At 39.2% G+C, this 20,748-nt stretch overlaps 1 protein-coding gene across 6 annotated transcripts in view; it reads right to left on the minus strand.

Moving 5' to 3' along the window:
• Positions 1-802: 802 nt before the first annotated feature.
• Positions 803-20,748, minus strand: part of SENP1 (SUMO specific peptidase 1) — a 46,434-nt gene continuing 26,488 nt past the window's right edge. For all 6 annotated transcript variants that reach the window (XM_032492706.1, XM_032492707.1, XM_032492705.1 and 3 more), the window contains 9 exons: positions 19,346-19,384; positions 17,854-17,938; positions 17,471-17,626; positions 16,455-16,586; positions 6,477-6,680; positions 5,532-5,611; positions 4,512-4,596; positions 3,892-3,987; positions 803-2,956 (listed from right to left, as the gene is read on the minus strand). In XM_032492706.1, coding sequence (XP_032348597.1) covers positions 2,894-2,956; positions 3,892-3,987; positions 4,512-4,596; positions 5,532-5,611; positions 6,477-6,680; positions 16,455-16,586; positions 17,471-17,626; positions 17,854-17,938; positions 19,346-19,384 — 940 coding nt within the window. In that variant the 3' untranslated portion in view covers positions 803-2,893. The remainder of the gene's footprint in view (positions 2,957-3,891; positions 3,988-4,511; positions 4,597-5,531; positions 5,612-6,476; positions 6,681-16,454; positions 16,587-17,470; positions 17,627-17,853; positions 17,939-19,345; positions 19,385-20,748) is intronic.

Raw genomic sequence — 20,748 nt, forward strand, 5'->3', positions numbered from 1 at the left:
GACAGACTATGGAATATGGTTGCTGGCAGTGCTTTTCCAGGTCACCTGTGACTACCCAGAAACACTAAAACTTGCAGCTAGCGTTAGATGTTAGCACACTTACAGGGGCTAAAGAAGAGACGTAAATACCACAGAGAAGTAGGAAGCCCCTCATGTAAAGAGGAGTCTATTTACAAAGTCTCCAGGCCAGATGAGGGAAAAGTACTTTTACATTCAACCCTAAACAGGGCTCCTGGGAGCAACAGTGGGTCCCAGGCGAAAAATGAGATGGAATTAGCCTCTGTGCCATGAACCGTGTACTCTCAGATGGGTGGCATGGCCTAACTTCCTCTGTACGGGGTCCAGGAGGGATTACTGGGACTATGGTTTCTGTTGAAGTCTCTGTATTTGGCATCTAGAGCTTATCAACCATCAAATGCTCCTTTTTCGAGGGAGGTAGGTAATCATGAGCTCTGAGCACAGGGGAGGGGACATCGGAGAAAAGGAAAGCAGTAAGCTTCCGTGTGAAGCAGGTTAAACGAGGTTTCGGTGACATGCCCTTGGCCGTGGAACACGGGAATGTCTTACTCCCCCCACCCCCCAATCATCGAGACCCACTTCTAAATGAAGGAAGTTTCCAGATACCAGTCCTGCTCCTGTTGGGCAGCTCTCTGGGAAGAACAGCCCCCACGATATGAGTCTGGTTCCCACCCTGGACCACAACCCATGTCTCAGCTTGGCCCATCCATGCAGGGTAGTCTCAGGATCAGTAACTTCACCTTGTAGGAAACTGCACTGGTCAGAAAGGGGGGCCAAGTTCAGACAGGCTTAACAATTCCTTGTATATTTTTCAAAGTGCTTTTGTTGCATGTTTCATTTTCTGCTATACATGGCAATAAATATTTGTTGCTTTGGTCTGTACAAAAAGTCTGTGAGGAAGGTAAGACAGATGTCATCTAAACGCACAAACAATAAATACAGAGAACCATTATGTTCTGAGTCCCCCCAGACAATAGCAAGAGAGCCTGAAAAAACTCAGGTCTTTTGATTCATGGTCCAAATCTATACCATATTGCCACCTTTCAAGTTGTCACTTAAACACATTAAGTACCAAGAATAAATGTTCAGGAGTCTCACAATGAGCCTGCATGCCACAGCTTTCCAGAAGAGAATGTGAAAAGTCCCAGCAACTCATATATAGAAAGCTATTTATTTCCTATAGAAAACACCAAAAAAAAAAAAAAAAAAAAGTAAAGGAAAAAAAGCAAGAAAGAAAGAAAGAAGGGGGGAAAAAAAAAAAGAAAAGGAAAGGAAAGAAAGAAAACAAAGAAAAGAAAAGATGGTCTTCCCCCAAAGGCAGGCAGTATGAAAAAGGTAGGACATCTGGTTGCTGGAGTGGATACAGTAACATTCAGTTAACAATGGAATATTTAAAAAAAATAGTTTTCTTTTCAAATTGTAACCTGTGGTAACACATAGAAAAATGTACTAAACAAGCTTGGTATAAAACAGAGTAAAATTTTCAAATAAGCCCAGGGAGAAAGCACAATGTTGGAAAGGATGAGGTACAAGGGAAGAGGAAAAAGATTTTATACAAAACTACCTATTACAATACAGAAAAAAGTATAAAACGTTCCTATTTTGGAACTTAAGTAGAAAATGACACTGGCATTGGATCATTTCACTATCTAGCCTGAGGAACGCTCAGAGGGTTGGGGAGATTCTACGAAGAACAAAAGGAGTAGCAGTTTTTCAAACTCAAGTTGATCAGTCCAAATTCCACCCGTTTTCCAGTTGAAAATCTTGCCTCCCTCTATAACCTCTACCCCTAAGCCAAAATTTATCCAGGCCTCAAAATATTCTGTTAGGAAGTCCACAAACACCCTACACATAGAGGCTGGGGACTGTGCGTGCTAGAGCTAAATTTGGAAAATGGTAATAAATCTACAGGCTAAAATGGTGAACACATTCAGCCTTTAAAAAAAAAACAAAAACATATCCCTGTGAAATATATATATATATATTAAATTTTCTGTGGTTAGAAACATATTTAGACTAGCTAGCCACAGACCAAACTAGACCTGCATTCATCCAATGCTGGAATTTTATGCTAAAGACTGAGGTCCTTCTTCTTCTTGGTCAGAAGCAGGCAGCAGTAGAAGCGGTGCCTTGTTGCTCCACTCAACCGCTCCCTGGGTGGGTCTTCCCCGCCATGTGCGTGAGCACATGCAAACCTCTGCTTTTAAGGAAAGGACTGCCTGGCACTTCGGGATCCACCTAGGGCTCATGTGTTGTGCCTCAGGAGAGGACGAAGCTACAGATGATAGAACAGCCTTGCACAGAAGCAGACGGATTTCACAAAGGGGCATATAAATAGGAAAGTCCTAGGGGAGGGACTTATGCAGGTGCCCCAAAGTCCAGTTTACAGTCACTTTCCTGATGACACATCTTGAAAATCTTGTGTGTATGTATGTGTGCGTGTATATGCTGGTGGTTTTCATCCCTACCTTTTTGCCCACATCCTTCCCTACCTCTTAGTAAGGCCTAACAACAAGAGTTTATATGAAACCAAGAGTCTTTCCAAGCTTCTCTCAGGCCCCTAACTAGGGACTGAGAGAGGCTGGAGCCCTTTGAAAACAAGATGGCAGAACTGAAGAAGTGAAAAGCAGTCTCTCTCTTCAGCTTCGGGATGTCCCTCACCCCTTTCACAGCACCAAAGTTTCTTTGCAAAAATAGTATCTGAGATACAAAAGGAAAGGCAGATGTGCTTGTGAATGCATCTCTCCAGGGCCTGGTCCAGGATCAAGGACTTAACAAGAACAGAGGGTTGGGAGCAGCTGTTTCCAAGGTCTCCAGCTGTAGACAACAAAGAGCTAGTCCCCCACAAGGTCCATGTCTGCTGATGAGACGGTCTTCACAAGAGCTTTCGGTGGAGGATCTCCCAGACCATCCGCTTCCGGAAGTACGGCATGTGTTGCTGGAGGAACACAGAGACAGCCTTACTTTCATTTCTTGTATGCAGACCCAACATTCCTTTCCTTCTTGAGGTTTTTAACTAAAATAGTCTCAGCTGAATTTCTAACCTTTCAAGTTGCTCATTCTTGATTACAAGTGATTTTTTCTTTCTGTTGCTTTTTTCTATTCCTATCTCTACTGCTCTTTTCCATTGCTGTAACCTTAGAAGTTTTATTGGGCATCACCAGGAGTCTCCAGGCTATACCCAGATGTCTTCAAGAATTTTGAGAATGGTGTCTATCAAGTCCTCTATGCTGAACTTTTAAGAGGATATGAGATCTGAGGTCTGAAAATAAAAAACTCACTTTTTATGGGAAGAGTGATGGAAACTGCAAGAATCAGCTCCACCCAAAGGCTATGGGGGAAAAATCTGATAAAGCCATTCACTTAAACAGAAGTAAAGGGTTAAGTGGAGGACACAGAATAAACCATAATCTCTGGTCTTAATCCACTTTGGTCTCTGAAGGATCATGTGGACAGAAATAAACAATCACAATGAGAAGTGAGGGGCAGGGGAGGAGGGCAGCACAAGAAATTACACCAGGAAATTAAGGTGTGGCCTGTTCCAAAATTCAACCGCTATCCAAATAAAGGGAAACTGAAGCAAACTTGTTCTGGCCCAGTTTGCTTCTTACAGGATTTGAGGTAGGCGAGGGAGATGAGTAGAGAAGGCTCTGCTGTTGCCCAGGATTCCTGGACTACAGTATGTGAGGTACGGTAACACAGGGCGTGGCCCACCACTCTCCTCCTTTCTTGTGACGTGGCACAGGCAGTAACCACCCGAGTTACGAGCCACAGGCTAAAGCAGGCCTCCTAAGCGGAGCAAGTGGAGAGAAAGACATCCAGGCGGGCAGCCTGGAGTCAGGGTGCTCACAGAGCTCCTTCCTGAGGGCTCACCTGTGTGAAGTTGATTGGTCTGTCTTTGGTAATGCAGTCAGCATATTTGCAGGCAAACATGCCACAGTCACTTCCATTCATCTGCTGTGGAATTTCCTGAAAGGCCAAAAACAACAAAAAGGTGACATCTTTCTAAGCTTCCTTCTTTATTAGATTATAAGTAAGAACCAAAGGATACACATTTTATAGGTCTCCTTGAATTTTGAAGGACGACCCTGGTGCCCATCTCAGAACAACAGAGGGCTCAGAGGGAAAAATACAGCATCTCAGTCAGGCCTGTGTACTTCATATTAATCATTCAGCAGACTGTCTGAGACTTCCATGACAGCCCAGGGTGCAAAAACTGGTCCCTCCTACAAGAGCCAATCTGCAAACATTTCCCACAGAAATGAAAAGCTTAGCAAAACAGCTTGGCATTTAGAAAACCTAGTTCTTCATAAGAAACGCACCCCTAGTTTTCCCACAGACAGCTTACTCTGTCTTCCCCATGGAACCAAACAACCAAGCTGAGGTCAGGCTGGACACTGAGACAGAAGGTCCCTGGGGTAGGAGTAACAGCCTTTTCTTTCCAAATATCCTCATTTCAGGACATCCCCCCCCCCCATCAGGATGAAATGTACCTGGCTTTTCTTGCTGAAGAGCTGCCAGCCATTGGTGTCAAACTCTCTCCTTTTCTTGTCAATGCTTTCTTGCTTTAGGTATTGCCTGAAGGTATTGGGAAAGAATGAGATGAGCTTGGGCAGCACTAATGACAGCTGCGCTCAAAGAATGGGGCTGACAATCCTTACTGCACTTATAAGAAAAACAGTATATACTGCTGGGCAGGGGATCTTTGGACTGCCAGGCTTCCTTTGGAACCTCCACAGTTCACACCCGCCCTGTCAATCCAAGAGAAACATGACCTCTGTCTCTGATACCTGGGCTCCTTCTACCTACTGTCCCTCCTGAGGAACGAGTTTTGATTCTTTTCCTTCATTTATATGGTCCTTTAGAACTCAACCTAATGGAAGAAAAATGTTTCTCTAGCAATATCAAAGTATTTATTTATTTATAGTCTCGATTCTCCTGTGTGAAAATTCAATCCAAATCAACAATTTGTTGAGTGCTCACCTCATACAGAGCACTCTTCTTACGTGCAAACTGCTCACCTTTCTGGAACCTACCTCCTCCTGGCCACTAGAGTGGTACAGTGAGGAGTGTACATTTCAGAAAGAGCAACACATGGGATATAAAGACATTTGCATTCTGGTTCCCAGTTGAGCCACTAGCTAGTAGAAGCTGAGCAAATCAGAGTCACCTCTGTGGGTCTTGATTTCTTCATCTGAAAAATTAGGAGGTTGGAGTAGATGATTTCTAAGTAGTTTCCGTATCTCTATGTAAATACCCACATCTCTATGTATATACCCACTCTAGACCTTGGTGCACCGAGACAGTAATTACCCCCATTAGGGCATATTTTTGGTATTATTATATTATTATTAAACTTTACTTACTTGGATGGAAAATATCCATTCTTACTCAATATAAAGCTTTCCTTTATTAATCACTCCACTGAAAGTATCAGAGAACTGAGTTCAGTAGCTGTAAAAGCACAGCATATACCCAACACCGAACTCTTCTCTTCCCAACTCCCTACTTACAAGAGGATCCTGCAGGCTTCATTATTTATCCCACCCATAGAGTCGTAATAGGTAATATTCTTCTTTCTAAAGTCCACAACCTGGAAATAAAAAAAAAATCTGTGTTTATGAAGTGAAGAAAACTGGTTTCTCAGCTTTCCCTCCCCTGGAACTTGGAACCCTCTGCCAGATTTCCTGTGAAATCATGACGTGTGTGATGGGAACTCTGGATTATACCATGCTTCATCAGCAGGGGAAAGAAGAACAGGGGGATTATTTACTTAGAACTATAAAGGAGGCTCATTGACTGCTGGCCCCAGTCACTGCCCTGAAACCTTTTCCCAGAATTCAGGGCCTCCATCTGCAGTGTGGGCAACGCTGAAGACACAACATGCTCTTGAGAGAATGTAAGCTGAGTGAAATCATTTCCACAAAACTTTAGAAAGATGGTAAAAGATTCTGGGTTTGGTTTCTTTACCTGGAGAATTTTATTTTGGCTTTATAAAGCTTTTCAAATGTAATTCAAAACAAATTATGGAACAACACTTATACTATTATTAATATATTAAGCTAATGTATCCATGTTCTCATAGTCAAAAAATATTAAATTACCAACTATGGAAGGCAAATCAAGATTAGGCAGAAAATGACAGTCACAGAATATGAGCTGGCAGCATCATTAAGAAGTCACTTTTTCTCCTCATGCTTTGCCCTGAGGCTGCTTTGACTTATAACTCCCTTTTAAAATATTTCCAGAAAAGGAAATTCCACAACTTTCTTCAAAGTCTAAGTATCTCCCACTCTTGACAGGGAATTCACTGATCTATCCAATTTTTAGACAACTAAATGCTACTCTTTCTCTCAGTCACCTAGTGAAAATGCAGAAATAATATTCACTACTGTCTGTGTGCTCAACAATTACATAGATTTCTTTTAAATTTTATCAAACATAAAAGAGGTACTCACAGCAAGACACCAGTGCACTCCTAGGTGAATGGGCACCAAAAGAATGTCAACAGAAAATACATCCACTTTCTTCGTCCAACGTTTCACTGCTTGATAACCAGCAGTTTTTAACTTAGTGAAAAAAAAGGTATTAAATGCGTGCACACTTGGTAACCCCTTCTCTTTACTTCGCTCCATCAGCATATTCATGTAGAAATTGATGATCTATGGGAAGAAAGTACATGTATTAAAATAGATACTCTGGCCTTTCAAAATAGTTGTGTTGGATGAAGGAAGTGTGGGTACTTATATATACATGGTTCAGGATTCATACAGGCAGAAGTTGGCCAGACCTGCAGAAGACTGAAGATTAGGTTAAAAAACTGGAGACTGAGGAGGAAGGGGTGCTACAAGGTGACATTCGGAGAAAGGGAAAGGCAGGAGTACAAGCAGTTTAATAGGGCACATTAGCAGTCCCTTTAATCTACTGGGACTGTAAGAAATTTAAATAAATCCTGAGCTCAGAGTCTAGTGTTAATAAAGCTAAGATCAGCAGTTCAGTCCTTCTAGGTAGGTCTATTGATTTTGCACAAAGATAGAGAACTCTTCTTCATGACTAAAGAATGCATTTTCAGCCTAACAAGTCACCTAGCAGAAGCAAACTGTTTCAGTCTCAGGTAGAACTGAGTGACAAGATAAACCATCATCCATAATGGAAACACATCTCTAAACTGATTGTAGCTCAGCAATGTCTCCTTCACAGAGGCAGACGATGAGACCTGAAAGCAAAATCACAAACATGAACAGTAAAGCTCTCCCCCAGAATCTATATGCTTAGCTTTCTCATTTTTGTCAGTTCCATTTATGCCTTCAATATCAAGTATAAGTGAAAGAAATTCAAATGCTTAATACAGGAGACATGTTAATGAAACTATGTGTTCTCTAATAGTGACTGTCGTCCATCATTCCTTTAGGTCCAGGACTCCTTGGTACTAAAGCTTGAAAGTTACTGTGCCGGAAGTTACTGCATACTTACTTTATGTGGCCAGCTGAGGTCAGGCCAGTGTGTGTCAACTGCAAGGAATGAATGGGCTAACTGATCCACAGCTTGGAAATATGACTAAGAAAACAGGCACATTTTTCAGAATGCTTTTTGGGGACTGGGAAAACGCCCCCGTCCTTTGACAAATATTTACACACTAGGATGCCAGAGCAGTGAGCTACTGCTCAACAGTAGGCAACTACATGCTGGGCAGGCGGCAGGGAACACGGCCAGGAACACACCGGAGCATGGTCTAGACTAGAGAAAGGGCCTACAGATGAGGCTGCCTAGGCAGCTGCAGGGAAACCACGCTCACCATGAGGCAGAGCTGTGAAGGTGGCGGCGGGGAAAGCGAGGGCTAAAGAAAGACACTGTTCTGCCTGCATCTCTGAAGGCTGAGTAACAGGCCCAGAGGGCTCAGGCTGTGGCTAATCCTCTGCCTCGTGTGATGCCCAATAGGGACGAGTGATGATCAATCAAGACACAATTAGAATTATCTCAAATCCCAGTTTTCAATCTAACTGCTACCAAGAATAATGGTGCTAAAGGATGCTTCTAGACTTGTGAAGGCAGCCAGGGATGCAGGAGCATCTGCCCAGAAGGACAGATTTCTAGGCTATAAACTACATTCTGCAGTGAGAGAAAATCAGCAAGAAGGGACTGGTTCCTCTGGGACTCTATCCCGTAATATTAGCCACATTATGAGGCAAAACCCTTTAATCCGAGCAGTGAAGGGAACAGGCAGACAAGCTGTCAGTCACCATACGCCAAACCCTTCATGGGGCAGACAAGTTGTATATTACGACAGGCAAAAAGGACTTAGGGTGGAGGTGGAAGGAACTGCAGAGAGGTAAGGACAGCCAGGCACGTGAAAGCTATGGAGATCTAGCTCCTGCAGGTGCCCATCAGGGGCTCTATCACCTTTGGGATCATCACCTTGAAGTAAAAAGCATGAGCTAAGTGAGTATCGTGCTACACCGGGCTATCCTACTTTCCAGGAGGAAAGAGTTCCAAATACCAACTAAGTTTAGCCGGACCTACTCAGCCTCTGTTGTTTGGTTTCTTATTTTATTATTTTGAGAGAGTGGACTACAAAGCTGAAGACCAACCCAGCTGAACAGGAACAGAGACCTAGTGGTCAGGACACCACACTGAGAATCCCTCTTCCATTGCTTTAGTTCTGCCTCCAGCCAAGGTCTTTCCACTGAGAGGGAAATAAATGGCTTCCTCCAAAGTCAGCTTACTAACTAGCTCTAGGGAGAGATCTGGGTTCTTTTTCACTTTCCTTGTATCACAGTAGGTGGGAGCTCGGTGGCCTCAATGTTCCCTCCCATTAGCTGAGGATGTGTAATCTGACATCTGAGGCAGAATCTAAATCCAAATTTCCCTCCTCAGTTTTTCAGCTATTACTCTGTCCAAAGGAGGGAAAGTGCCATAGTTCAGCCAAGACACAATCGCACCAAAAAAAAAAAAAAAAAAAAAAAAAAGCTAGGAGTTAGGAGAACAAAAAGAAGCCTACACATCATTTCACAGAGGAGGGCTAAAGATGAAAAAAAAAAAAAAGAAAGAAATGAGAGATGGGATCTCAGTGCTCAAGCTGAAAGAGAAGCAGTGACAGTCAGGACATTTGCTTGCATTCTGTGAAGACAAGGGTCCCTCCCCTTGCGTGGTGAGAGCCTTTCTGCACACAGGACTCTTAGCGCCAGAGAACCTTGAACCCCCTTTGGAGGAGGGGCTAAGAGTAGTAAAGCAGCTCTGTGCCCACTGCTTGCCTTGCACTCATCGCTCCTGCTGGGGCCCATGCTTGCCTCTGCTCACCGCAGCTCCCGGTGCCTAAGGAGCTGCCCTTCCTGCTGCCTTCACAGCCTTGGCCATGAGCGCCTGCTTGTCTATGCAGCCCTGTTTGGGGGTGGAATGGTTGTTTATAGTGTCTTGTTCCTTTGTGATTTTATTTGAAGAGCTGCCAGGCCGAAGCTGAAAAAAGCTTCTCTTTAAAAGAAAAGCCCACAATGTTTTCAAACTAAGGACTCAATCCTTTTCCTGTATGTTACCACAATGATATAAATGACTATTGCTATTTGAATCTTCCTTCTCATGCAGTAAACCAGCCAAACTATGTTTTCTCGTGCGTTTAGAAGTAAATCATTTCACTAACAGTAAAGTCCTGACTTTTAACCCTCCCCAACTTCACATTCTGAACCCTTGTAACTGGCTTAGGAGAAAAATGTTCTAAAAGTCCTGAGCATGACTGCTCCTGAGCAGAGACCAAGACAAGTTTTAGGGGAAAAAAGCTGTTTTTCCTACTTTTCTTCTCTTGATTTTCCCCTCTACATCCTCATTCTGATTTCTAAATTTGATCTCTCTTTATCAACCACAAAACCCAAAAGACTAACCAAGCAACAGCACCTGAATATTATGAGTCAAAAGGTCACTCACTTCTAAGACCTCATCTAATAATATTAAAGAAACCAAGAAGACCGACTTCAGATAAACTATGTTACTTCACCCATCACTGTGCCCAGGATTTTTCTCACAAGCAAATTCAAGTAACAAATTATTAGAATTAATGCCAAAGTTTTAGAGAAAGACAGGCAGGCAAAACCTACTTTTACAGAATCATGACAACTGTAATTACTTTTCTCCCTGTGACCTCCACATAAATCCCTGGTTTATCAAAAGGACTAGTGCCAGTAAGAAACACTTTAAAGAGGTAAACTATAATGATGTGGAATCTTCCAATGAGTCATGTTAGAAACACTATAACTTCCATTCTGATCATTTTATTCCACATGTAAGAGTACACAGCATACGGCAGACCCATCATATTCACTTAACTAATTTATCTCATTTTGTCTAATTCCCTCCCCAACCCGTTCTTATTTTGAAAGGAAAACTGATTCCCTGTGCTAGGTTTGTCTAGTTGGATTTAAGGTTTTGTTAAGCTGTTTCCTCTCTCACTGAGAAACACTTAGATTTAACTTCTCCTTGAAAACAATTAATTATTGAGAGAGAGGTGCTGAAATCTCCAACAGTAGTTATAGATCTGTTTTCCCTTCCAGATTTTTCAGGTTTCGCTTCATGTATTTTGAAGTCCTGGTATTAGGTGCGCACGTATCTAGGCTGTTAATCCTCTTGGTTCACCTACCCCTTTAACACCATGAAATGTCTATCACTGGTAATATTCCTTGCTCTTAAATCTACTTGGTGCGGTATTAATACTGTTACTTAATCTGTCTTTTATTTAGTATTTGCATGGTATATTTTTTCCATCCTTTTATTTTTAATCTACCTGTATTCACATTTAAAATAGGTTTCTTGTAGACAGATTTTTTTAAACTTATCTGCCAATCTCTGCCTTTTAACGGGATGTTTAACTTACACTGTCCAATATGGTAGCCACTGGCCAAATGTGACTGTTGAGCACTAGAAATACAACTAATACAAATTGTGTTATAAGTGTAAAATGCATATATTTTAAAGAGAAGTTAAAATAGATCATTAATAATATTTTAATACTTATTACATGCCAAAATAACATTTTGTATATATTGGGTTAAATAAAACATACTATAAAAATTAATTTTACCCTTTAATTTTTAATGTGACTACTAGAAAACTTAAAATTACATACGTGGCTCACATTATATTTCTATTGGGCATGATAGGTTAGATTATCTACATTTAATGTGATTATTGAGATGGCTGGGTTAAATCTACCATGTTGCCTTTTTTTTTTTTTTTTTTCTATTTGCCCCATCTGTTCTTTGTATCCCTCTTCTTTTCCTGCCTTTCTTTGGGTTGAGCATTTTTTAATTCTATTTTCTCTCCATTACTGGCTTATTAACTATGCCTCTTTGTTTTTTTGTTTTTATTTTTAACTGGTTGCTCTAGGAGGTATAATACATGTATTTAACGTGCCATAGTTTCTCTTCACATAACATTATACCACTTCATGTACTGTGCAAGCATCTTAGACAAGTACGTGCTTCCACTTCCCCCCTCCTTTGTGTTATGACTGTCATACATTTTACTTCAACATGTTATAAATCCCACAGTATGTTGTTTTATTTTTGCTTTAACTAGTCAACTGTCTTTAACTGTCTTTCAGAGATATTAAAAAATGAGAGCATTTCCCCTGCTCTTCATTCCTATGTGTAGATTCAAACTTTCACCTTATATTTTTCTTCTACCTGAAAAAAATCCTTTAATATTTATCATATAGGTCTGCCCATGATGAATTCTCTCAGTATTTGCCTAAAAAAGTATAGCCTTAGTTTATTTTTCCCTTTTTTTAAATTGAAGCACAGTTAGCCTTAGTTTTTGAAGATATATTTGTTGATATAGAATTTAGGCTGACAACTATTTTTTTTCCCCCGTAGTACTTTAAAAGATGTAGCTACATTGTATTCTGGCCTTCATGGTTTCTGACAGATCTTCGTTCCTCTGTATATAAGGTGTTCCTTTTCCTCTACTTTTATTATTTTTCTCTTTATCAATGTTTTTCAGCAATTTGATTATTATACATTTCAGTAGGTTGTTTCTTCTACTTGGGGTATGCTGAATTTCTTAGCTCTGTCAGTATAATGTTCCCAAATTTGGAAAATCTTTAACCATTATTTCTTTAAACATTTTTCCTAATACCACCGACACCCCACCTTTCCTCCTGGGACTCCAATTACGTGCTTAGACTGCCTGACACTGTCCCAGAGCTCACTGAAGCTCTAGCCATCTTTTTCCTGTTTCATTTGGATGGGTCCTATTGCTGTATCCTCATGTTCACTAATTTTTCCTTCCACTGAGTCTGATCTACTATTAATCGGATCTCATGTATTTTTTATTTCAGATACTGTATTTTTCATCTCTAGAAGTTCAATTTGGATCTTTTCTTTATATCTGCCATTTCTTTCCTCATAATGTCCATTTTCCTCTACTTTCCTGAACATATAGAATATGTTTATGATATGTTTTAATATCTTTGTTGGCTAATTCTGTCATTTTGTCTCTTCTGAGTGTTTCCATAGTGATTGTTGTTTTTTTTTTTTTTTTCCCTTGTTATATGTTCCTGTCACTTTGCATGCCCAGGAATTTTTAATTGGATGCTAGAAATTGTGAATTTCACATTGTTGTTGGGTTTTGTTGTTACTAGAATTTGCTGTATTCCTTTAAATATTGTTGGGCTTTGTTCTGTAATATAGTTACTTAGATCAGTTTCAAGCTTTTAAGACTCATATTTAAGCTTGTTACCATGGGTCCACAGCAGCCTTATTCTAGGGCCAGTTTGGCTCCATTCCTGAGGCAATGGCCTACTGAGGACTCTATTCAACACCCCAAGGCTTTTCTACTCTAGCTGGTTGGGACACGAACAATTCTTGGCACCTGTGTTAGCTCTCAGGCTTGCTCTGATTCCTTCTTTCTGGTGGTTCTTTCCCCAGCCTCTGGGTGGTTCCTTCCCATATATGTACAGATCAGTACTCAGCCAAAGATTTGCAGGGGGCCCTCTGCACATCTCTGGAGCTTTCCCTTTGTGCAGGAACCTCCCCTTCAGGATTTACCTCACAAACCGTAGCTACTTTGGCCTCCCTGAACTCTGAACGCTGTCTCCTCCAATCTCCAAGACTGCCAGGCACTGCCAGGTTTTACCAGCTCTTTACCCTCAACATATCACCCTAGTAAGCTGGGAAAATCATAGGCTCATACTTTTCTTTTCCCTCCTGTGAGGAATCACTATTATCCAATGCCTGAAAATTGTTGCTTCATGTATATCTAGATTTTAGTTAAGTTGAAGGAGTAAATCTGATCCAGTTTATTCTATCATGACCAAAAGCAGAAGTCAGATTCATTTATTTACATGCCTAAATAATTTCCATGTATTTATAAATTTATCTGATACTTTATAAAACAACTTTTAGGCCCTCTAAGAAGCAGAATCATTAGGCCATAAAGAGAAACACAAAGCCCAAAGTCCTCTCCTCAGGATCATTAACCTAAAATCCTAAAGCTGGATTCCAGAAGTTATTCAACTCAATCTCCAGGAAATAGTAAATACTTTCTAGTATTGACATCCTTTTAAAAATATTTTCTTTTGTTTCTTAATTGTGAGTTTCAATCTACTTTTGCAACTAATTCCCCCTCTCTTTACTCTGCCCTCTGAAATCCTTAATTAGAGATTTCTATTAATAACTAATCACCAGACCTGGTAAAGAAATTCCCACCTATAACATCCCTGATGTTATCAGCTTTCCCGCCTCATTCTGTATTCTTTACAAGGCAGCCGCTCCCACATCCCAGTTTTGAGAAGTTTCATTTTCTTATAGTGAGGTAAAGTGCTAATCCTATCAATCATTAGCCCTTTGAAGCTATGCAGAATTTAACTATTCACCTATACATAAATCCATTCTTGAAAACATGTTGGAAAGCCTACTGTATGAACAGGCACTACAGCCTACTGCCCTTTTAGGAAAGAGGCCAGAGATAGGGTAGCCTCATGGCTTTCTGTACATACCCAAATACAGAACTTCTGGATTTTTTTCCTTATAAACTAAACCGGATCCTTTTCACTTCTAGGAACTTAACATTCCTTGTCTATACAGTGGTAGAAATAATGTGGAAAAGTTTTAATGTAGCCTATAAAAGGAGACTGACAGGAGACAGAAAAAGAAACGGTTGTGAATGAAAATATCTATTTGAAGCTAGGAAGAATAGGACTGAAGAGAGGGCAAATTACTTACAAAAGACTGAGAGTTCACAATTGGGAAACAGAATTAAGTAAGGGGAGGGGATAGCTCAATGGTAGAGTGCCTGCCTAGCATGCAAAAGGTCCTGGGTTCAATCCCCAGAACCTCCAGTTAAAAAATACATAAATAAACAAACCTAAGAAAAAAAAAGAAAAAATAAATAGAATTAAGTACTTTAAAATGAGTATGAATACTTAAGGATAGCTACTAATTCCCCATAGAATGTTATTAGCTTCTCAAGGGCAATAACTTTCAAAGCCTGAGAAATGTGGTACTTTGAAAAGAGTGCTTTTTAAATAGTTATTAGAGTAGTTATTAAAAGAGTTCTCATTATCATTATGGACAAGTGAACTGGCACCTGCATTCTATGTTAACATTATTCTGAACTCAGAAGACATACTCCTTACAAAAGTTACAGGTAGGTGTGGTAGAGATAAAGTAGACAAGGAATCATTCCTTCCCCTTGTCTCTTCTAAATAATGTAATTTCCATTAACTTCGCTTGCTAAAAATCCAGCCTCTGACAGGCCCAGGGAATGAAAACTATGTCCTGATGAATGCAGCCTCTGTAAGGGAGCTCACTGAGGTAAATGCCACAGTATATAGCAAGAACTCAGCTCATATCCTACTCACTGCTGCCCCCTAGAAGGTTTTGCATAATTTACAACTACAATCCCTATAGAATAACTGGCTCCTTCCCATTTGGCAGTGGCAGGCAAAATATGCCAAGAGACCATAGATTAGTGTCTCCAAATCAAAAATGCTTACTTGGTGGATACTTTTAAGTGTTCTTGATTTTCATTTTGCCTTTTGACTTAGTGAGCTCTTTTTTTCCCCTCTGTTATTTCATCCAGTGTTCTAATATCACTAATCTGAGCCACAAGAAGCAAGGGCTGTTTCCCCTAAAGACAGTATCAAACCATATCTTCCTTATGAAGATACTAGTCAGTGAGTGATGAACTTCTTAAATTTATATCTTATAAACTCACCAGTGGCAAAGAGAATGGGGCTAGTCCAGCTGGCCCCGCAGAAAATCAACCTGCTAGACATGACATGTGGCTCTTAAATTCTATACATTTAATCCTAAAACATGTAAGATTCTGAGGTAGCATAATATAATAAATAAGACCCAATGCTTGGGTCTGAATTCTGGCTCTGCTACTTACTAGCCATGTAACTTTGCATGTTTCTTTATCTTTCTGTGCTTTGTTTCTTCATCTATCAAATGGAGATGTTAAAACTATAGTATCCACCTCCAAGGGCTGTGGTGACTCTGACATGAGCAGAACACAAGAAACATTTAGAATAGTGCCTAACATGAGGTAAATGCCCAACAGATGTTAGCCAATATTGTTATCTGGAAAAGTCTTAAACACGTAAGATCAGGATACAGGTATCTAGAATCTCTAGTGCTTACTATCGAGTATTTAAAAATTCTCCTTAGCTATGAAGCTTGAGTACACCCCAGACGTCAAGCAGGGATGCTCCTAGTGGGCCTAAGAAAGGAGGCAGGTACATAAGGGAAAACCCTAACCCAGTTCTCTTCTTTCGCTGCGAAAATATCCTTCTGAAATAAGATAGGTTCCTACAGGTTTAGGAATGGGACAGATCAGTTTAAAGATTCTAATGTAACTAATTTACTTAAAGTAATCAGAACTCTCAGAAGCTGAGGGCCATAACTTTTTTTAAATCAATACATCAAATTTTTAACTTCAGTGTCAGTTTAAAAAAATACCGCATATAAAGTTGGGCTATTTTAGAAAGCTTATCACTCACAGCCTAAGTGACCTAAGTAGAGATAGAAAGGGTAGTAGAAATGGATTCCTATACGGAAATCCCAAAGTATTCCTTCATGCTGCAACATGGTCAGCTATTAAATATTTGCTCAAAAGATGTGGACTGCAGGGCAGGTGCCTTAAAGAGCATGAGAATACCAATGAATGAATGTCCTTTCCCTCAGTGTCCAAATCTTCAATACATAATAAGGTAAATCAGCAGTTCTCAGACACTAAGGTACATAAATAATCACCTGAGATGTTTGTTTAAAGTGAATTTATCTCTACCACACTGCCTCATACTTATTCAAGAGAATGGAGAGGCCTGTGAGAGCTGATTCTGAAGCAGGTCATTCAAGGACCACACTCTGAGAAACAGTGATATGATGCCATTAGTTTCCATTTGATGTTCAGTCACTATTTGAATATAAAAACAGGTGTGAGATTACCTCATCATTGAGCCAGTTCAGATGGTTTAGAGTTTGAATATCTTTGCGTGTAATGGTCAAACGGAATGCTTCACTCAGAACTTCATCCTGATTCCCATTACGAAATACATTCTTTATTTCTTTCTCCATTTCCTAGGGAACCAAGAAGTGTCACAGAGCAAGCATAAATGGCTTCAGACATACCAATTTCTCACCAAGCCCTGTGCAATCCCCAGACTTTATTTAATCACTAATTGACTACTTAATTCTAACATTCTAGTTTCTGTTCCTTCCAGTAATCTCCCTGATTACTTCCTTCCAGCCTATCTTGTCCACCCTTCTCTTTTTCAGCACATTTCAGACCCTTGTTTCATATTATTCCTAAAGTCTGAAATAACCTGCTTTCAAATTTTCTAAGTCCATGAGAAGACCTCATTATATTTTATGTCTTTGGTCAAACAATTTCCTGAGAAATAGAATCTTTCTCAAAGATAATAATGGAGTAAAGGCAAAAGTAATCTTTTAGACACATTTTCCTAGAAAAATTTGTTTTATTTTTGTAAAGTAAAAATATGGAATTTAGCACGACTCTAATAAATGTGTTATACTCACTAGCTATATGATAGCTTTTCAAACAGAAGAATGAATTAAGGAACAGATTATTTTAAAATGTATGCAGACTTTTACATATTTTCCAAATTTTTATACTATTTTTATTAACTTAAAAAATGATAAAGCTCAGCTTACTATCTGATGTCAAAGTACTGTACATGTGAATTAATAATGCACATGAAATGAAACACAAATTTATTAAATGCTTTTCCACTGAAGTTGTAAAAGCCCCCATAATTTTTTCCTCAATTTTCAATAATCCTTTAAAAATAAAGCTAAGATTGCATGTAATACCCAATAAAGCAGGAGTATGCAATATAATTTAAACACCAGATGTTCTATTACTTTTATGTTTGAAATTTGTCCAAAGCATTCTCTCTAAACACAGCACTTTTGAGTACAGGAATTTATAGTATATAATTTACCTCTGTGATTTCAGGAAATTCATCCTCACTATCAGTTAATTTATGACCTTTTTTCCCTGTTTCTTGGGCAATTGTGACAGGGATCTCCTTTTCAAGAGGTACGCGAAGATGCAGTTCCACTGAATCATGTATTGAATGTTCCCGTTCCTGTAATCTCTGAAAGACAGAACTTCAAAATAAGTGGAATAAAGAAATCTGCTATTTGTCTATGTACACGGAGTGGTACTACCTGGAGAGCCAAGGACACACACCATGTACCATACACTGCTGTGCTACCACATAACCTTGCAATTACAACAGCCTGGATCCCCAATCCAGGTAACCTTCCAAATTAGTTTTGATTTGGATGTGCTATTCATTTATTATCTCAAAGTTTTTTTTACCTGGTTTTGAAGCTGTAATGCCAGTGCTTTCTGCTCTTCAATGTGGCGCAATCTTTCCCGTGCTCGAGAGTCATAAACACTAGTTCTAGGAAATGAAAAGGAATGTGACACAAATGCTGACCACTTACTTAGCATTAGGAACACTGCTGATGCACAATGACCATTAAACATAAAACTCTCATATAGAAAGTCTAAAATCCTTATACTAATTTATCATTACACTCACTTTACTAATTTATTTCATGCTTTTAAAATGAATTTAATTAACATTGAGCATTTTCACAGATAGAATTAAAACTAGCTTATGGTTTAAGGGTGGGGTTGTGGCATTTCTTTGAAAATTAAAATGAACAAACTACAACTTGCCTGTATAATCTTCCAAGCCCAGCTCAAATCCTGGCAGAGAATAACCAGCACAATGTATGTGACAACACACCAAGTCTTTATTCCTTAATCTCTCCAACAGGCAGTCTTGCCATCCACCCAATTAGTATAGTATTCTATACTCTATTCACATCTCTTCTGTTTGTTTGCTTATTTGTTTACTTGTTCACTTTAGTATATATCATCTCCTGGATTTTTAAAAGCACTTACTTGTGTATACCTCATATGTGAACATTTTGAAATTAGAGACTGTGTCCTATTCACTTCTACAACATCACCCACAGTTTTAGTTCACATAGGTGTTCACCATGTGTCTGTTGAATTAATACATTACTTTGAAAACAAATATATTTCTTTGCAGAAAAAATATACTTGGTACTAGTGATGTACTACACTTACTTTAAAACACAGTGAAACCTCACAGTGTTACTGAAATATTCCTACTATTTTATTTTGAAATGATGAAAATTACTAGTTTGTTCCTAAATGTGAACAAGTGACTTTTATGTATATTCATAAATGCGTAGCCCTTTTTAAAAACAGGCTGCTAAGATTATGGAGAAAGTGAAACTTCCATCTGGAAACCCCAAAATGAGACTGAATCCCAAAGAAGAAAATAATACAAGATACCACTGACGTTTTAGTTCAAATATTGTATTTATGATCCCAAAGAAGAAATACGGGTTTTTTTCTTTAAAAAAAAAAATCAACAAGGCTATGGTTTGGATAACTCAAAAGTGAGTCCTTGAAACTAGAGACTAAACTTCCAGTAATTTTGCAAACTCCAGAAATACAAATCATTCAATAAATTAGTTTTATCAATGCAAAAATAAGGACATTTATTTTTCTTTCTATGTAACAGCTAACTTTGAAATATTTTTCCAATTCAATTTAGCTTCAACAATTGTTATAGATTTAATAAACCTGAACATAGAAATGTCCCAACCCCAAAAGAACTTTTAAAACCCAGTAACTTAAAAAGTTACTTTATAAATAGGGAAATTTTACTAACTGAAAATAGGTAGGGTGATTGGCTAACTGAGTTCTTTTAACTGAAAAGAAAGTGATGGAGAAGGAAAAAAAAATGATACCAAAAATAGTAACTTACAATTCTTTGATCCACAGCTCTGCCTGGAAAAAAGTAGGACTATGGGTGGGAAAAGAAAAATGTGACAAATCAGCAGGAGATTTAAAAGAAAATCAAATATTTTCACCAAGAAAACCAATCATTTAAATAGTTTACAAGAATGCTTTACAAGTATATAATAAGACGGCCTAAATTACATAAAACTATTTTATCTGAGAACTAAAGGAATACGAATATGAGTCACCTGCACACATATAGTTAAAAAGATGGCCCAACATTCAACAGAGAAATTAAGTTTAGCATAGCTCCTTACTTGCAAGAGAGGCCAACATGATGTGAAAGAGTACATCACTTGTCAAGGTAATATATTAAGCTAGAACATTCCTCTTCCTAAATGGCTCAGACTGACAGATTTATTAATGATTTAATAAAATCTTATCGATTCTTGGACTTCTTGTTGGTCTACTTAACCAACATTCAACCAAATCATAGTAGATACTAAAAATCCCTGCCCACAGAATAATCCATATCAGACAGCTAATGAGCCAATGAACCAAAGTGGGTAATCAGCAATACACTCCATCTGCAGATGGAAGACCAGTTCTGCATGCAGCTCTTGCCGACAACCAGGTGAATAACGCGTAGCAGAGTCACAGGCATGTTGTCTGTTCCAGAGCCTTTTACTCTTCTCAAACTTCCTTATCTCCTTGCCAGCCCCTAACTGAAGGAGTTCTCACAGAACCAAATGAAAGAAGAGTGAACACTTTTCTGAAGGAAATTTTCAGAGATGCAGAACAAGTAAACAGAGCATCAGATTGGAAGTTAAGAGGCGGGGATCTCCTGCAGCCACCCTTGTTAAGCTCTGTGACCATGAGCAAGTCACTTCCTTTTCCATGGGCCATAGTTTCTGGATTTTTAAGTATGGAGATCAGTGTCCCCTGTAGTTCTTAAATTTCTACAGTCTTCTCTAGTAAAGGCAAGAACACAGGCTCAGAGATTATCCCTTGCTCCCTAGCCTAACTTCTGAGAATTAGCGTTCCCAATCATCCTTAGTTCTGGGGTTTGGTGATGAAATTACCTCCCCACTGTCATTGAGGTTAATAAAGGTAGAACACACAGGAGGTGGCCTATCTCCTTAATGCAGTGAACAACTGATCCTACAGCCAAGAAAGAAAGTCACAGAGATCAGTGGAAGCACTGTGAGGGGCTACTACTTAGTGTGCAAAACTAAAAACAAATGAATGTGAAAACACACTTATTACACAATATAACAAAGTGACAAGAATCACCCAGAATTTCATGGTATTGGATCATGCTATTCAAATTTGTCTGCTTCTCTTATTAGAATACAAACTTGCTGAGGATAGGAATTTTTGTCTTTTGTATTTACTACTGTATCCTCTGCACCAAGAATAGTGCTGACA

The sequence above is a fragment of the Camelus ferus genome, chromosome 12 (assembly GCF_009834535.1).
Source record: "Camelus ferus isolate YT-003-E chromosome 12, BCGSAC_Cfer_1.0, whole genome shotgun sequence".
Lineage (NCBI taxonomy): Eukaryota > Metazoa > Chordata > Mammalia > Artiodactyla > Camelidae > Camelus > Camelus ferus.